The following is a 17,251-nucleotide window of genomic DNA, read 5'->3' on the forward strand; positions in this document are numbered from 1 at the left end:
CCAAGTTGGGATCAAAAAACATGTATTAGGGAACAGAACTCCAGACATGAAATCATAGTATTGCAAATATATTAGTTGGTGGGCTTACATGGAATAGGCCTGATGTAGGAAGAATTTGGCATGATGGAGAAACTGAAAAAGGTCAATATGACTATACTATGGAAAGCAAGGTGAAATACAGTACAAAATGTTGTTGGGAAGTAAGGGAGGAATAAATCAGGGACCTTGTAGGTGTGCTAAAGACTTTGAATTGTATTCCTAGTGAAATGAAAAGCCAATGAAGGGTTTTAAGCACAAAATTTACATCATTATATTTCTATATCTGCATACATTTAAAATCTTTCAGGCACACATCCACTTCTACCTATGATGGGGTTGCTTAATGCTTCAGACCAATGCTTCTGCTGAAAACAACTAGAAAAGCTGGATAAAGCACAAATACACACACACACACACACACACACACACACACACACACAAACACACACACCTGCCTAAAGGCATAACAGAGTTTTTGAGAAAACCAGGAGTGGAGGGGACAAAATCCTAGAAATGAGAGAACCACAAAGAGATGAGCCAAAATCCTGCAGCCACTCTTTCCCTTGGGACATTTGCCTAAACTAGGTGAGGGGTAAGGAGCTGAGGATCCAGGCAAAAAGCCTCAACAGAAATGCTATTAAGAGGCAAAAATACCAGAAGAAATTCTGGTAGTCTCTTGAGGAAAGAAAAACAAAAATTAGAGACTTGAGATGCCAAGATCCAAATAAGAAGGAAGGAACAGAAAACTATGCCCAACACTTGGCTGGTATTCCTCTCAAGACATTTGCTGAATTCTGAAGCTGTGCAGGGCAGGAGGCTAAGAAGCCAAGGAGAAATCTCCCAAAAAAACTTTCAGTGAGAGTTTTGATAGTCTCACACTGCTAAGGAGAGAAAGAAACAAGAGTTCTGAACTAGCCAAGGGGAGAAGTCATTGAGAACCCCCTATGCTCTTAGCCGAAGTTCCAAGAAAGCTACACCCTAGAAAGAGGCATTGGCCAGTGGCAGACACAGCTTTATCAAAACTAAAACAAAGCCTACAGTCAGCTAAGTCCCTAACTAGATTACAATAATCAGTCCCCCAATATGCCTGCCTAGAAGCTATTTTCTCTGGAGTAGAATAACATCATATACAACATCCACAGTTTTTCATACAAAATGTTGAGTATACAATTAAAGTTTATTAAGCATGCCAAGACACAAAGCAAAAACCCAGAGCTGAGGGCGGGGTGGGGGGGGAAGAGATCACACACAAAGAAACCACTAGTGATTCAGATATTAGAGTTGGTAGAAAAAGAGTCTAACTATGATTAATATGCTCAGAAGTAAAATAGCAAGTTGGAGAAATTCAGTGAAAAGGCAAAGAATTTCACCAGAGAGTTAGAATCAATAAAAAGGATCAAATGCAAAAAATAAAAAATAAAGATCAAATATAATTTCTAATACTCTAAAATTAAGAACTCAATAGATAAGAGCAAACAACCTATTAAACAGAGCAGAAGAGATGATTAATAAATTGGAAGGTAGGTCAAAATTTTTCAAAGCTGAAGAACAGAGAAAAATATAAAATGGAAAAGAAAAGAAGAGAGTGTAAGATACATGTGTGATAAAGTAAAACAATCTAAATTATGTAACTTTGAAGACGTAGAAGAAGAAAGAAGAGGATAGTAAAAGTATTTAAAGAGATACTAGCAAACTGATTAGCGATATCAATACACAAATACAAAAGTTACTAAGAACCTCAGCAGGGTTGACAGCAAATAAACAACAGAAAATAATCAATAATGCCAAACCTTGGGACATCACAGAAAAATGTATAAAAACTAAAGACAAAAAGAAAATCCTGAAAGCAGCCAGAGGAAAAAAGACACATTATCTTCAAAGAAGTAATAACAATGTTGGTAAATGACTAATTTTTCAACAGAAATGATGGAAGCCTGAAGATAATGGAATAATGTTTTAAAGTGCTGAACAAAAACTCAAACATAGAATTCCATACTTAGAGAAAATATCATTCAAAATGATAGTAAAATTAAGACATTTTTAGATAAGTAAAAACTGAGAGGATCTGTCACCAGCAAACCCTCACTTTAAAAAATGCTAATGAAAGTCTAACAGGCATAAGAAAATGATCCCAGACGAAGGCATGATAATATAGGAAAAAATAAAGAGCAGTGGAAAAGGTAACCATGTGGGTAAATAAGAATGAATACTGACTGCTTAAAATAACAATAAAGATAATATCTAATAGGTTTTTAAAATATGTAGATTAAAATGCATGACAATAACACAAAAGATGTCAGGGGGGTATATAGAATTAAAATTCAATAAGGTACCTTATAATCCAGTGTTATATTTACCCAAAAGGAATGACAATATGTACACAGGATGACATAAATAAATATTTATAGAAGCACTGTTAGTGATATATAGAAAATGGAAACAATGCAAATGTCCATCTACAAGTGAACTGATAAGCAAATTAAATGGAATACTACTCAGCAAAAATAAATGAATAAAACATTGACAGGCTAAAAACTATGGATGAATCGCACAGCAGACATTATTATTGAGCAAAAGATGCCAGATTTAAGAGTACACACTATATGATGCCATTTTATGAGGTTTTGTCCAAGAAAAACTAATCTATGATGCTAACAGTCAGGACAATGGTTATCTTTGGGAGTATTAGAAACTGGAGAAGAGCAAGAGGGGACCTCTAGGAGGTTGGTGATGTTCAATTTCTTGATCTAGCTGCAGAATACCTCCATGGGTTCACTTAGTGGAAATGCATCAAGCTCTACATTTAGGATTGCTCACTTTTCTGTATGTATTTCAAAAAATTGTTTGAAAATGTATTTCGTAAGTACAGAAAGTTATATGCAGGATAACAAGACTGTATCAAGCATCAAGGTTAAGAAACAAAGTATGACCGATATCATTGATATGTATGTTACTCCCTGGTTACACCTCCACCCACCCCACCAGAGATAACTACTCTCATGAATTTGGTGCTCACCATTCCTCTGAACTATTTTATACTTTGACTCCTTATGTCAGTTCACCTAAACAATATATAGAACTGTTTTGCATATTTTTAAACTGTATATAAAAGATAATTTGACTTCTATTGTTTAAAGATTATTCTAAAAAGGGCACAAGGAAACTTTCCGGGATGACAAAATATTCTATATCTTATTTGGAGTGTTGGTTACATGGGTACATACATTTGTCAAAACTCATCAAAATGTACATTTAATATCTGTGCATTTCACTACAGGGAAATGTTATCTCACTTAAAACCATTTTTAAAAAAATAGATCATTCTAGCTTCTTCATAGGCGATGGATGAAGACTGGACAGAAGTGGAATCAGGAAGGCCAGTTAAAGTATTACAGCAGACCTAGTGAGGGTCAAACGCACCTATCTGAGGAGTAAGGAAATAAAGTCAGGTTGTGGTCACAGTTCTTTGAGCAGCTTAACTGTGAGGTGGAGCAGTAACTGGAGGGAGGAGTGAAGTCAAAGAAGGAGTTCTTAAAAATGGAATATCAAGGGCTTCCCTGGTGGCGCAGTGGTTGAGAGTCCGCCTGCCGATGCAGGGGACACAGGTTCGTGCCCTGGTCCGGGAAGATCCCACCTGCCGTGGAGCGGCTGGGCCCATGAGCCATGGCCGCTGAGCCTGCGCGTCTGGAGCCTGTGCTCCGCAACGGGAGAGGCCACAACAGTGAGAGGCCCGCGTACCGCAAAAAAAAAAAAAAAAAAAAAAAGGAATATCAAGCTTGACCCTGTTGAGAGGCAACACTGAAGGCAAAGAAGAGATGAGGACTCAAGGGAAAAACCAAGTCCTCCAGAATGTGAGAGGGAATAGGATGTGAAGTGCGGGTGGTTTGGTCTTTGCTGGGATACAGTGTCTTCTTGTTTTTTAACTGGAAGGAAATAAAAAGGGTAGAGATGCAGGAAAAATCTTTTGGTGGTGGAAAGACAAAGTAGTTTCCATCCAATGGCTGCTACTTTTTCAATGATCATGGGTCACTATCTATAAACGGTGGGGATCAGAGTGTTGAAGCCTGTGAAGAAGAAGGGCATGAAATTCCATTGGAAAAGGCTGGAAAAGCAACCCAGCATGGTGGGGAGGGGTTAAGAAAAATCAAATGTTCCATTTTAGACAGGTTAAATGCCCAACAGGTAACCAAATTCTTGTAACATAGCATGGGCTCAGAATAGTATTATTCATCTTTGCTTATGCTGCGCGAAGCACAGCGTAACACATATTAGGTACCCGAGAGAGAATGGATAAATGAATGAATGAAGATTAAATTTTTCTCATATTTTCTTAGCACATTTTTATATCATTGGCCATATTCCACAATGGAACTGAAGAAAAAATAGAAATAATGCACCTTATCAGTCAACCGATAACAAATGCATTTTCCTTTTTCTCATTTTTAGTTCTGTGTGTTCTTGGAAGAAAGGCAATCTGTGTCTTCCGATGCTATAAATTCTTCATTTTATCTAAATAAATGACACATTCATCTTCTAAGATAACTGTTAAGCAGAATTCACCAATGGGGCAATTCTCATAAAAAAACTAAGAGACAGAATCTTCATCCCTATGTTAATACAATTTGTGACAATCATAAGGATAGAGTTGACAAAGAAATTAGAAGCTCTGGCCAAGGTGGATGGACCTAGAGTCTGTCATACAGAGTGAAGTAATTCAGAAAGAGAAAAACAAATACCATATGCTAACACGTATATATGGAATCTAAAAAAAGAAAAAAAAATGGTTCTGAAGAACCTAGAGGCAGGGCAGGAATAAAGACGCAGACGTAGAGAATGGACTTGAGGACATTCTCAAGGGGGGGAAGGGTAAGCTGGGACTGGAATGAAGTGAGAGAGTGGCATTGACATATATACACTACCAAATGTAAAACAGATAGCAAGTGGGAAGCAGCTGCATAGCACAGGGAGATCAGCTTGGTGCTTTATGACCACCTAGAGGGGTGGATAGGGAGGGTGGGAGGGAGATGCAAGAGGGAGGGGATATGGGGATATATGCATATGTATAACTGATTCACTTTGTGATACAGCAGAAACTAACACACCATTGTAAAGCAAGTATACTCCAATAAAGATGTTAAAAAAAAGAAAGGATTAACCTCATCTCTATATTGGAGATGTTCCTGCTGCTGCTAAGTCACATGTGCATCATGAGTGAAGAAAACCTTTAGCTCATGTACAGGAATCTCAGCGTGGTCCCACCCAAACCTGGTCATCCTAGGAGACAAATTAGCACACTGTGCTGTTTGTTTATCATTTATCAATTACGAAATGAAAAAAGCTTATAAATGCATTACTTGCAGCAGAAATTGTTATTCGCTTTATTACACTAAGTTCCATTTAAAAGGACTCCATTCATGCAAGAAGCACCGTTTTCGTTGGATGAACAGTCGGATTTTTACGCTTATAATTCAAGCATATACTTACTGTGTATATTGAGTGCACTCTCCCAGTTCCTGTTGCCACAGCCAGACTGCAGTCAGACTGTAAATGCATATCTGTGGTCATGCTTAACTACAGTCATTCAGAACTTCAGCTGTCAAGTTTGGAGCTAATATTCTCACGTATGCAGTTCATGCTCTACTCTTAAAAATAATTCCTTGTTTGCTATTAGAAGCTCCTAACATAACATACAAAATGGCAGGATCAATTTTTTAAAATAATCTAGATCTTTAACTAAATGCAAATACAATGTATTTTTCTTCCCTGAAAATATCCCCTTCCTTCAGTAACTATAAACCCTGGCCAAGCAGTAAAATAGCACAACATGTTAAATATTAAAAAACAAAACAAACAAACAAAAAAAACCCCCACACACAATATAGCAGTGTTTACAGGGAGGAAAAGGAGGAAAACCTCAGTTTTGTTCTACACCATCCTTTGAGACACTCTCATTTTAAGTGTGGAGGCATCAATTACTTCTCCTTTGCTGTAAGGTCTACACGTTTAAAGGTTCTGTAGGTCCACTAAGAAAATAAGCAACTGTTTCTCTGTATCATTAAACACAACAGGATACCAGCCTGTGCTGGTTTTAAAACACTAGCAAAACTCCAACTGTGAATATTAAGGTTTTACTATTTCAGTCTCCAGAGAAGCAGAGAGTTGTTTTGTTGCCAGAGCATTAGGACCGTACTTCAAGTTGTCAACTGCACAATATTTCTAGGACCAACGACTAGGTCCACTGCAGAATCTTGTAATCCTACCGTCTGAAGAAACCTTGCAGGTCTCCTATTCCAATCTGACCTCCAAGACAGGAATTTTTTCCCCCAGCATCCCTGACAGACAGTCAGCCTCTGTTTCAATTACTCCAGTGGGGGAGTTCTCAAGAGAAGATTCCCAAGGGATATGATGAAAGGCTAGAACCAACCATTCAGACAGGGAATAAGGCTCCAGTAAGCCTGGAGGATACAGACAGCCTTGCCAGACAGTAAAACCAGACTTCCAAAAGAATGTGACTCAGAATCAGCAATCATAGAGGTGCAACGTTAAAACATGTAGACCCCCCAATTTTGGGGCCATTCTAGGTCTTTTTATTGGCCTGAGAAGTACCTTGTGCAATCAGGAAAGCAAGGTGGCTTTTCTCCCGCTGATTTCTTAAAGTAAGAACGATTCTTTCAGGCTCACAGCAAGGGTTTGTCAGGTTCAGAGAGGATCAAATCCCTTCCTTCTGAAAACCAAGACAAGGGACCCCCTGGTGGAACTTCTAACGCTTAAAATACTCTTAACTTTGGTCTTAAAATTCTCACTACCGTAAACCAGAACATTTCGAGCTCTTCTTTTAAAGGTGTATATAGGCTACGCTGTAACTGAAGTTGTTTGGTTGGTGTCGGGTTGATGTGTGTGTGTGGCGGAGGGCGGGGGGGGGGGGGGTTAAGCGCAGCCCTTCCTCCCGCAGGGGAGTCTGGTTTATCCGACCAAGAAAGGCAAGTGTGTGGGGCTGAGCTGCCAGCACATCCCCAGGCGGACCCCGGGACGGGGCAGCCCGGCCCTTACCTGTCGATGCTGATCACGCACAGGGTCATGATCGAGGCCGTGCAGCACATGACGTCCATGGCGATAAAGACGTTGCAGAAGAAGTGGCCAAAGATCCACTTGCCCCCGATAAGGTCGGTGACGCTGACGAAGGGCATGACCGCCACGGCCACCGAGAGGTCGGCCAGCGCCAGGGACACGATCAGGTAGTTGGAGGGCTGGCGGAGCTTCTTGACGAAGCACACAGAGATCACCACCAGGCAGTTGCCGGCGATCGTCAGCAGCGTGATGAGCGTCAGGATGGAGCCGATCACAACTTTCTCGGCGCTGCCGTAGTTGATCTGCTCCCCGCAGCCGGAGGCATTGTCCGGGAGTGCGTCCCAGGTGGGCACGGGGCTGGCCGTCACCTCAGGGACCCCGTGCAGCAGGTGCGGCGCCCAGGAGCCCGCGACCGGGCCGGCGCCGTCGGGGCTCAGGTCGGGCAGCCCGCGTCCCACCTCTGGCAGAAAAGAGCGGAGGTGCCCGTAGAGGTCCGGGCGGCCGCTGCTGTTAACGTCCATCATCGTGCCGCTGTGCGTCGCTGCCCATGGAGCCGGCGCCCCCGCCACGCGCTCCGGCTGCCGGCCCGGGGGCTTCACCTCGTCGGTTCCGCTCCGCTCGGCCCAGCCATGGGGCCCGCGCAGTCCGCTGGAGGGCGCCCCGGCCCGGCCTTGCGGCCCCGCACGTCCCGGTCCCCCAACAGCAGCGGACGACGCGGGAGCGCGGCCACCCGGGGACTCCCTGCGGGAGGCGCCTCCAGCACCCGACGGACCCCCGGGACGCGCGGGATCGGGGGCCGGCGGGCCGGGCTCGGCTGGCCGCACCGCACCGCTCGTACCGCTCGCAGACTTCAGCCGCCGAGTGGCTCGGCCGAGAGCGCCCGGGAGGCAGCGGCAGAAGTTGCGGAGAGCGCCCCGCCCCTCGCGCCCGCCGCCGCCGCCGCCGGCCGCTGCCCGCCCGCCCCGGGCTCCGGGACGGGTTTCCCCGGCTGGGCAGGGGCCGCCGTCTCTCCCGCGCCCCCCGGCACTGGGCGGGGGGCGGTGCTCCACGTGCCTCCCGGTATCCCGAGCCGCTTTGCCCGGGGATCTTCCGCAGGAGGCTCACACTCCCGCCGACAGACCCGAACCTCCTCACTAGTGAACGACAGTTTGGTGGGGGAGGACTAGGGAGCCCGCGGACGCTCGGACTCATTGCAAAATGAAGAACCCGGGGAGGGATTTTTTTTTCTTTAATCTTGATTTAAAATAAACCTTTCTTAGCACTCCACCAAGCAACAAACAGATACTTCCGTTTCCTATTTTGACCACTGATGGGAGAAAGCGAAGATGGAAAAAAGAGAAGCGGCTGAATGGGGGTGGGGGTGGGAGCTCAGAAGGAGAAAAGGGAGAGGGAGGGACGCCCGGGTCCTGACACCTAGGAGGAGATGGGGGCTCTGGGGAAGGGACCTCCAGAGGGCTTAAACCCACTGTGACCAACACTCCAGGCGTCTAGAAACAGGCCTCTCAGCTCTGAAAATAGACCTTGACTGCTTTTACATTCAGACTTCAGTGCCTAATGTATTAAAATGAGGGTTAATTCTCCCATGGCATTCTGGAAATCTTGCACGTAAGAGAAGAAATGACCGGTTATAAATGTTTTGCAGAATCCTGGGTGTGTATGTTGATTTAATTAATGCCTATTGCCTAAAATCCCCTTGGTATTGAAACCCTGTCAGAGTGGCTGATTTTTATTATGTGTGAGACTTATTTCACTCCATTTTGTTTAAAGATTTTATCGGAAGCCAGCAGTGATTTCTTTAGTCTAAAGACTAAGAATAATCAAATCTGTTTTCATTTCTAGTTAGACCCTAGCGGATCATAAATAAGAAAAGGAACAGAAACCTCAAAATGTATTGACGTGAGTGCTGGGTAACACTCTTCATTCTTCAGGGTGGGTGTTAGCCCTGTTTTTCCAGATAAGGAAACACAGTTGCTATTGCAATCAGCTGGTAAGTAAGAGGTTTCAAACCCAGGTTTATCTGATTACTATGTTCATATTCTTCCCTCTACACATTCCAAAAAAAATTTTTTTTAAGTAGAAAAAATAAATCCCTAAATCATGGGCCAATGCTGACAGCTCTTTCACTACTGTGAACATGTCAGCGGCTCTCCTCTGTCTGGGGTAAGCGGATCAACACATTCAGAGGAAGAGTGCAGCGTAACATGTAGACCACAAAAAAATACTATTTCATGGTTAAGAGGATGGGTGAGGAAATTTCTTCAACCTTACTTAAGTTAGTATTAAACATAATTTCAGACAAAAGAAAACCAGTTTGTAGCTGGAAGGCATCTGAGAAACCATTTGTTCACCCTGCAATACAGAGAGGGAAATAGAGGCTGGGACAAGTTTAATGACTTGTCCAAAATCACTCATGACTGCATTGAAACGTCTCAGGTTTTTGGTTTTTGAGGTTTAGAATTGTCTCAAGGCCTCTTAAAAATTCCTTAAGGTGGCAAATTTCACAAGCTACTTGGGACTTTTCTCATTTTAACTTTTTAACTTATTTTAACTCATTTTGACTTTTCTCATTTTTTTATCCCCCTTGAGTACTCTAATCAGGGTCAGCTTGCTTTATGTCTTGGCTCTTTTAAGTAATATTCCACATTAATTAATTATACAAAGAATTTGAAAAGCAATATTTTTTATTTGAGTTTAAAGTCAATATAATTTGCCCCCTACACTCTGGTCAGCCCTTACCCAGCCCACTTATGTTTCATAGCTGCTTCTGATGTTTTTTGCTTTTGTTTTTTCATTGTAGACATATAAATGCACCAAATAATCAGTAAAATACTACTTTCAAATTTACTTCCTCTTCCATTTGCAATATAGCATCAGGTCCAAACTCCCCTTTTTATACAGAAGTCACTTATATTATCCCTGGTGATGGCTGAGTGTATTTCCTAAGAGTTGCTAGGTTTTTAATTTATAAGCTATCACAGTGCATAAACACAGTTATTGAAAATCTTAGCTTCTGCAGCATTACCTTGCTATGTTGAGTTTAAATTTCATCTATCATTGTATCATTCCAAAATCCAGACAGAACAATTTGGAATTCTTTCTGTTTCCCTCTAACATTGAATAACAAATAATCATATCTTAATAAAAATATTAAAATCTCATTTATCCTTTTCCACAATTTTCTCACACAAAAAAGCTGAAGATACAGCTTCACAAAATATTCATAAAAATACCTAAACATTCACCTAAATGTGTTGTTTTGCCCTTGGTTTCCTGGGGTTTTAAAATCCATATCAAGGTGTTGCTGCCTTTCCCCTCCCCCTGCCACCCTACTCTGGCTCTTATATTGGAGATAATAAGAGAGGGGTTGGCGTCTAAATCAAATCACATCTTTAGTTTTTAATCCCTTTGATTTCTTTCATTGAAAAATAACTCTGCTACTTTAAAAAGTACCAAACCTTGTGTAGACTCTCATTTCCTATAACAGCATTTTCCTAACGACAGCTTTCTGAGGTTTCCAACTGGCAATCTCCTGCACTCAAAACTGTTCTGGGGGAGTACAGAAGAGTAACCGCATCCTACAATAAGAATTATCGTCTTGGGCTTCCCTGGTGGCGCAGTGGTTGAGAGTCCGCCTGCTGATGCAGGGGACACGAGTTTGTGCCCCGGTCCGGGAAGATCCCACATGCCGCGGAGTGGCTGGGCCCGTGAGCCATGGCCGCTGAGCCTGTGTTCCACAACGGGAGAGGCCACAACAGTGTGAGGCCCGCGTACCGCAAAAGAAAAAAAAAGAAAGAAAAAAAGAATTATTGTCTTTTTATAAGCTCTTCTTCCTGTAGGTACACCTCTGGCTCATCTAAAGGTATGTGCTGAATCATATCTCTGCAGGCCCACACATACCCAGCCGGAGGACATAAGCTTAGGAGAGTTTATTTTCCCATAAACCAGCATACTCTGACAGTCTAGATTTAATTTAAGAAACACAAGGAAAATAAAGCTTTCTATGCCATAGGATTCATTGGCAACACACTGGTCAGTTAAGCATACTAACGTCATGCTGACTGGGGCTCTGGTAATTTCCAACGCCCAATGAGGCTGACTTTCTACAGGACTACTCTTGCACTTCTCCAAAGTTTTTCAGCTACTTACTTGTACACCCTATTGGTTCACTCAACTAAGCTAATTATCTGGGTGTTGACCCCAGAATTGGATGAGAAAAGACTAGGAAAACAGTGCTTAGATAGGTATAGTGCTAAGATTAGTGTATATAAATATCGAAATCCTACACTGTGTACCAGTTCGGTCGTAGAGCAGTAGCACAGAGCCAGAACACCCATCCTAGCAACTGTCAACAGAGATATGGGGAGGCCCAGTTGGGATAACTGGTAGTCTGGGACACAAGAATGTCCCCATCTCTGTGAAATCCCCCTCACCATGGCTAGTCTCATCCTTTCTAGGCTCTGAAGGCTCTTAAAACACTTTCTACACATCTTTATTATAGCACTTACTGGTGCATTACGCTTTATGTTTACATGACTGTCTTTTCCAGCAGACTGTGAACTCCCCAAAGGCAAGGATATTTTCTTATTCCCGCTACATACTAGGTGCTCAATAAATGTTTGTCAAAATGTAGAAAAAGCCTATAACCAAGAGTCGTTCATGATTTAAAATAATTCCTCATCTTAAAAGTGAACGGTGAGTTTTGTTTTGATTCAGATATATGTGTCCTTTAATTGAGATACTTTCACTTGCATTTTCCCTTAATGCTAACTAGAAAAATGTATTTTTTTTTCCTTTGGTTCCATTTAGAAAATGTTCGTTCTCTTTACAAAGTAAATGTATCCTTTAAAATTTTTCCTCAACAGCAAGAAAATATGAACAGAAAATCAGAGAATGGATAGATCCAAGAACACTTAACTTATTTTTCTAATTACTCCATTTTTTCTTGCCGTGACCTTCTCGAAATATAAGTGGTACATGCTCACCCTCTAGTGGTGAATCTATTCCTCATACAAATTCCACACAGAGAGAACTTCCATGGAAAGCTCTTTTCAGGGAACAAATTGGACAATGTCAGCTTCCATGGTCCAAATCTGAAGGACTAATTGAAAGAAAACTTAAGTCCTTCACCTTAAAGAAAAACAGATAATATGAGCATTCACTCGATTGAGTCAATATTTATTGAGCATCTAATACATGCCAGGTATTGTTTTAGGAGTTCTTTTTAAAAAGGACACGTTAAGTTGGAGACCCTATTGGACATCCAAGTGGAGATGTCATATAGTCAGATACAAGTTCAGGAGAAGATCTCTCAAGAAGAAGAGCAGATAGAGAAGAAGCCTGAGGAATTAACCCTAGGATGCTCCAACATCCTGAGGTTGGGGAGAGGAAGAGAGACCAACAAAGACTGAGGAGAGACCATTGAGTTAGGAGGAAAACCAAGAAAGATTGGATGCTCAAAGGGAAGGGAGGAAGATGTTTCAAGGAGAAGAAATTGATGAACTCGGCCAAATGCCAAGTAAGGAAAGAACTATTCCAGTGAAGTGGCAGGAATAAAAGTAGACTAGAATGGGTTCAAGAGATCATGAGGAGAGAGAAAATAGCAACTGGGAGGGCATACAACTTTTGGAGTAGTTTTATTCAAAAGAGTAGCAGAGAATTGGGCAGAGATAGAGGGACATGTGGTATTTAAAGATAAGTAGAATAGAAAGAAGTAAGAAAGTCTTTCATTGAAGAATTGATAGGCTGCATCTTATACTACATTTTCTAATCCCCTGTAGAATTTTAGGAATCCTTCTACAGTCTTCAAAATAATGTGATATGGAAATTGCCATTATGTTCATGTCCCCATTTCTAGGCAAAACTATCCCTGATCCAGTCATTCAATAAACGTGTACCAGCTATATATTAATAGGCACTGTACTAAGTGCTAGGGATGAACAAATAAGGCAAAATTCTCCACTCTGCAGGTGTTCATTACCTGGTGAAAGAGACAGACTAGATACAGTGCAATATGAAAAGCCTCATAAGTATGAAACAAATATGTGGGAGTCCAGAGGAAAGAAGCATTGGCTCTTCCTGGGGAGACCAAAGAATTCACAGAGCTAACACTTCCCCTCAGGCAGAAGTTTCATCAGCAGACTGGAGCAAAGGGGAGTGCAGTGCCAACAGGGGTCCATTAACATGTGGAACACTTGCCATAACTGCATCATATAAAATGCATTGGAAACGGCGAGGGTAGACTTCTTGGGGGCCAATCATAAAGAATCACGTGTGCCATGCAAGGTACATATGAACTTTACTCTGTAAGAAGTGTCATATTTTTCTAAAATTAAATATGATTCTGAGCCCCCACCCTATTTATCTGATGGGCAATTCAACTCGTCATTATTGTGGCTCCCTCTTCCCCTGCCCTACCCTGAGGTTCCACTGATGGACCTGGAGTATTGTACCCAAAGCAGACCATTCCACAAGGCTGCTCTGTTTCTCCCTGTTGTCTAAGCCCACATAATCCCACGAAGCAGTACTGCTGCTCCTGTGTCCTTCAGGAGCATGGGAACCTTGACTGAGGCTGTACACCCAGAGTCTAAGGGTCCATGGCCCTCGGTGAATGGAGCACCCATCCCGCAATAGGTCTGCCCGCTTCCTTGAGGGTCCCTACTACGTGAGGAAAAGCAAACCACATCTTCCCTATAGTCAGGAAATGTATTCCTTTCACTTTCTAAAACCACCCTCCCCAAAAATCAGACACTGACCCTACAATTACCTGGCATGAACACTTAAATATTACTGGCCTGGGATTTTGCCCTTCGGGATACATTTGGCAATGTGTGGAGACATCTACTGTTATTAAACCAGACGGATGCTACTGGCATCAGTAGTTAGAGGCACAGGACAACCTCCCACAACAAAGGGTTATCTGGCCCAAAATGGCAACAGTGCTAAGGTTGGGAAACTATGTTATTGACTACATTTTAAATTGAAAATGCACAACTTGAGAAATAAAAATATTTAATTGATTTTTTAAAAATCAGTATTCCTTTGATTTATAAATTTTAAAAAATGTTTTTATTTATGTATTTATTTTTGGCTGCGTTGGGTCTTCATTGCTGTGCACAGCCTTTCTCTAGTTGTGGCGAGCGGGGGCCACTTTTCGTTGCAGTGCTCGGGCTTCTTATCATGGTGGCCTCTCCTGCTGCGGGGCACACAGGCTCTAGGTGCGTGGGCTTCAGTAATTGTGGTGCACGGGCTCAGCAGTTGTGGCTTGTGGGCTCTAGAGCGCAGGCTCAGTAGTTGTGGCACAAGGGCTTAGTTGCTCCACGACATGTGGGATCTTCCTGGACCAGGGATTGAACCTGTGTCCCCTGCATTGGCAGGTGGATTCTTAACCACTATGCCACCAGGGAAGTCCCTATTCCTTTGATTTAGACTGGAAACTTGATAAATTGTTTTCCTGAACCAAAATAAAGTACAGAGTTAGTTTCAGGTATTATTATTATTTTGCATCGTTGTCTACAGTACAGAATCCAACCTTGATTCCTCCAACTGGAAGCAATATTTAGTTTTATTCATTTTTATAACCAAAGACTATTGTGCAGAAATAAAAATACTTCTGAACACAGATAAATTCTTTGCACAATGGATTTTATATTTGAGGCAAATTCTCAACTTATGAGATTCAGAACCCCCTGTTTTAGTCAGTTCAGACTGCTATGGCACATTACCAAAGACTGGGTGTCTTAAACAACAGAAATTTATTTCTCACAGTTCTGGAGCTGGGAAGTCAGGTTCTGGTGAGGACCCTCTTCTCAGTTTGCAGGTGGTCATCTTCTTGCTATGTGCTCATATGGCAAAGATCAAAGAGAGAAAAAGCAAGCTTTCTCATGTCTCTTCTTATAAGGGCACTAATCCCATCATGAGGGTTCCACCCTCATGACCTAACTATCTCTCAAAGGCCCCATCTCTAAGTACCATTACATTTGGGGTTAGAATTTCAGCAGATGAATTTGGGGGCACACAAACATTCAGTCCACAGCACCTTTTTTTTAAATAAAATATTTTGTAGCGATAGAGGAGAGAATAAATAAATATGTACTTAAGTATATGAATGCTTGGGCACCACTGTATCAAAAATATAGCAGATGCCTATATCTACTTATAACAAATATGTTTATATTTTTTAAATGTTTAAATATAGACTTAAGATAACTAACTGAATATTGTCAATAGTTCTAACTTATGCATAATATTTTGAAGTAAGGGCTAAATACATATATATATTTACTTATTTAACATATATCAGATAGCATATAAGATGATGTATGTATGTATGTGTGGGTATGTCTGGTAATATGTACATATATGAATCACCATGAATGTGACTGTTGTAAATGCATAGTGATACAGGTGTGCTGCATTGTCAACTCGAATAACAAAAGTAGTGTTGCTGCAATGACATAATTTTTTGAAATTGGGAACAACTCTTATAGTTCTCTTATATATGTAGTTCCAACCAACTCTCATAGTTCCAAGCAAAGAAAAGTATGACCTTCCCTCTATTTACTCAATAGTTATACTCCTAGAAAGTTCTGTGCCTATAAAAATTGTGAAAAAATTGCCGTGCTTTTATATGTAAAACCTATTTAGGTTCTAGGCTCAGGTAGTGATAAGCAGGCTCTACCCCATGTGAATGCCTGGCTTGATATTCAAAAGTCATACAAGATGAGGGACAAGTGTTCATTGTGTGAGACTTTCTCATTCACTGCAGCATAGTTAACACTTCTGGCCTCTTCCCACTAAAAGCTAGTGTCAACCACCTCACTTCTCAATTATAGTGACAATGATAAGATTAAAACAACAAATTGCTATGACAAGCGAAAAAAAAAAAAACATACCCACACAAATTTTCAAGTGCCCCCCTAGGGTTAGCTGAGGTAGAATACAGGGTCTGAACACTGTTGTGGACCTCTGATTTAAAGAGGGTTGAGCAGCTAAAAACAAGGTCCTACTGTACAACACAGGGAACTACATTCAATATCCTGTGATAAACCATAATGGAAAAGAATATGAAAAAGAATGTATATATATATACATATATATATGTGTATATATATGTATAACTGAATCACTTTGCTGTACAGCAGAAATTAACACAGCTGTAAATCAACTATACTTGAATAAAATACTTAAAAAAATAACGAAGGGTTCAGTCAACATTTTCTGTAGTTTACAACAGATAGTAGATATTTTAGGTTTTGTGGGCCAAGCTGCAAAATTGAGGCTATTATGTAGGTGCTTAAATAGAAAAACTTCCTTTTGTAATTTTTAATCACATTAGTGATATTAATTGAGAAGGGCAAATTAAGCAGATCGCCATAAAGTTTCAGGGTTTAAATCTTAGTATCTTTTGGATCACAGTCTTCAACTCCACATTGGTGCTGCACTATGAGGTTAGACCATAATTTTCACATCTAGAAACCAGTTTCTATGCCAAAAATGAGCTAGATTATTCCTAGCCAGATCATTTTGCCAAAGACACAATTTTGCTATATATGAACAAATCAGTTTATATGCTTTTTCAAAAGGTGGGAAGAGAGAGTATTTAAAGGGGTTATAGCATCGACAAAAGAAGCAAATCTGGTCCAGCCTCCACTGGTGAGCTGAGGTGGATATTTTTTTCCTTGATAGCATCAATAAGTAAATTTCTTTCAGCAGTTCAAAATTTTCTCAGCATCCACTATATGCACTACAGCTATTTTGAGCACAGACTGTGGGTCATGGTCAAGTATGATGGCTATCATTTGTATAGATTTTAAGTTTTAAAGCTCAAAGTGGTTCTGGCCTATAGTATAATAAATTGGCTAAAATTCTGTGTCTTGACAAAATGTCACATTGTGCTTATGTTTCATGAGTCTGATGTTAACACTGACCGCTGCAGGAATCCCATCTGTAGTCATGGTTACCAATTCTAACACGTCTACTTTAAAACGCTCAAAATTTTTCTCCATACACAAAAATAAGCCACTTCCTAATGATGTGCCTTGTTTGAGCACCATTTCCAAAAGATATTTACTCATATCAAAATTCTCAACACAACTTTTATATATCTACTTATCAACTGTAATAGAAAATGCCAGAAATAACCTAG

General features: G+C 41.2%; 1 protein-coding gene and 1 long non-coding RNA gene across 9 annotated transcripts in view; one reads left to right on the forward strand and one right to left on the reverse strand.

Annotated features, from left to right (window-relative positions):
• The window catches only part of HTR7 (5-hydroxytryptamine receptor 7), a 94,887-nt gene extending 87,110 nt beyond the window's left edge, over positions 1–7,777 (reverse strand). For all 8 annotated transcript variants that reach the window (XR_004476609.2, XR_004476610.2, XM_049696585.1 and 5 more), the window contains exon 1: positions 7,090–7,777. Coding sequence is in view for 6 of the 8 variants with exons in the window: in XM_049696585.1 (XP_049552542.1) it covers positions 7,090–7,631 (542 nt within the window). In the remaining 2 variants the exon portion in view is untranslated. The remainder of the gene's footprint in view (positions 1–7,089) is intronic.
• The window catches only part of LOC125960952 (uncharacterized), a 275,883-nt gene that overhangs the window by 214,406 nt on the left and 44,226 nt on the right, over positions 1–17,251 (forward strand). The gene's annotated exons all lie outside the window — the stretch shown is intronic.

The sequence above is a fragment of the Orcinus orca genome, chromosome 14 (assembly GCF_937001465.1).
Source record: "Orcinus orca chromosome 14, mOrcOrc1.1, whole genome shotgun sequence".
NCBI lineage: Eukaryota > Metazoa > Chordata > Mammalia > Artiodactyla > Delphinidae > Orcinus > Orcinus orca.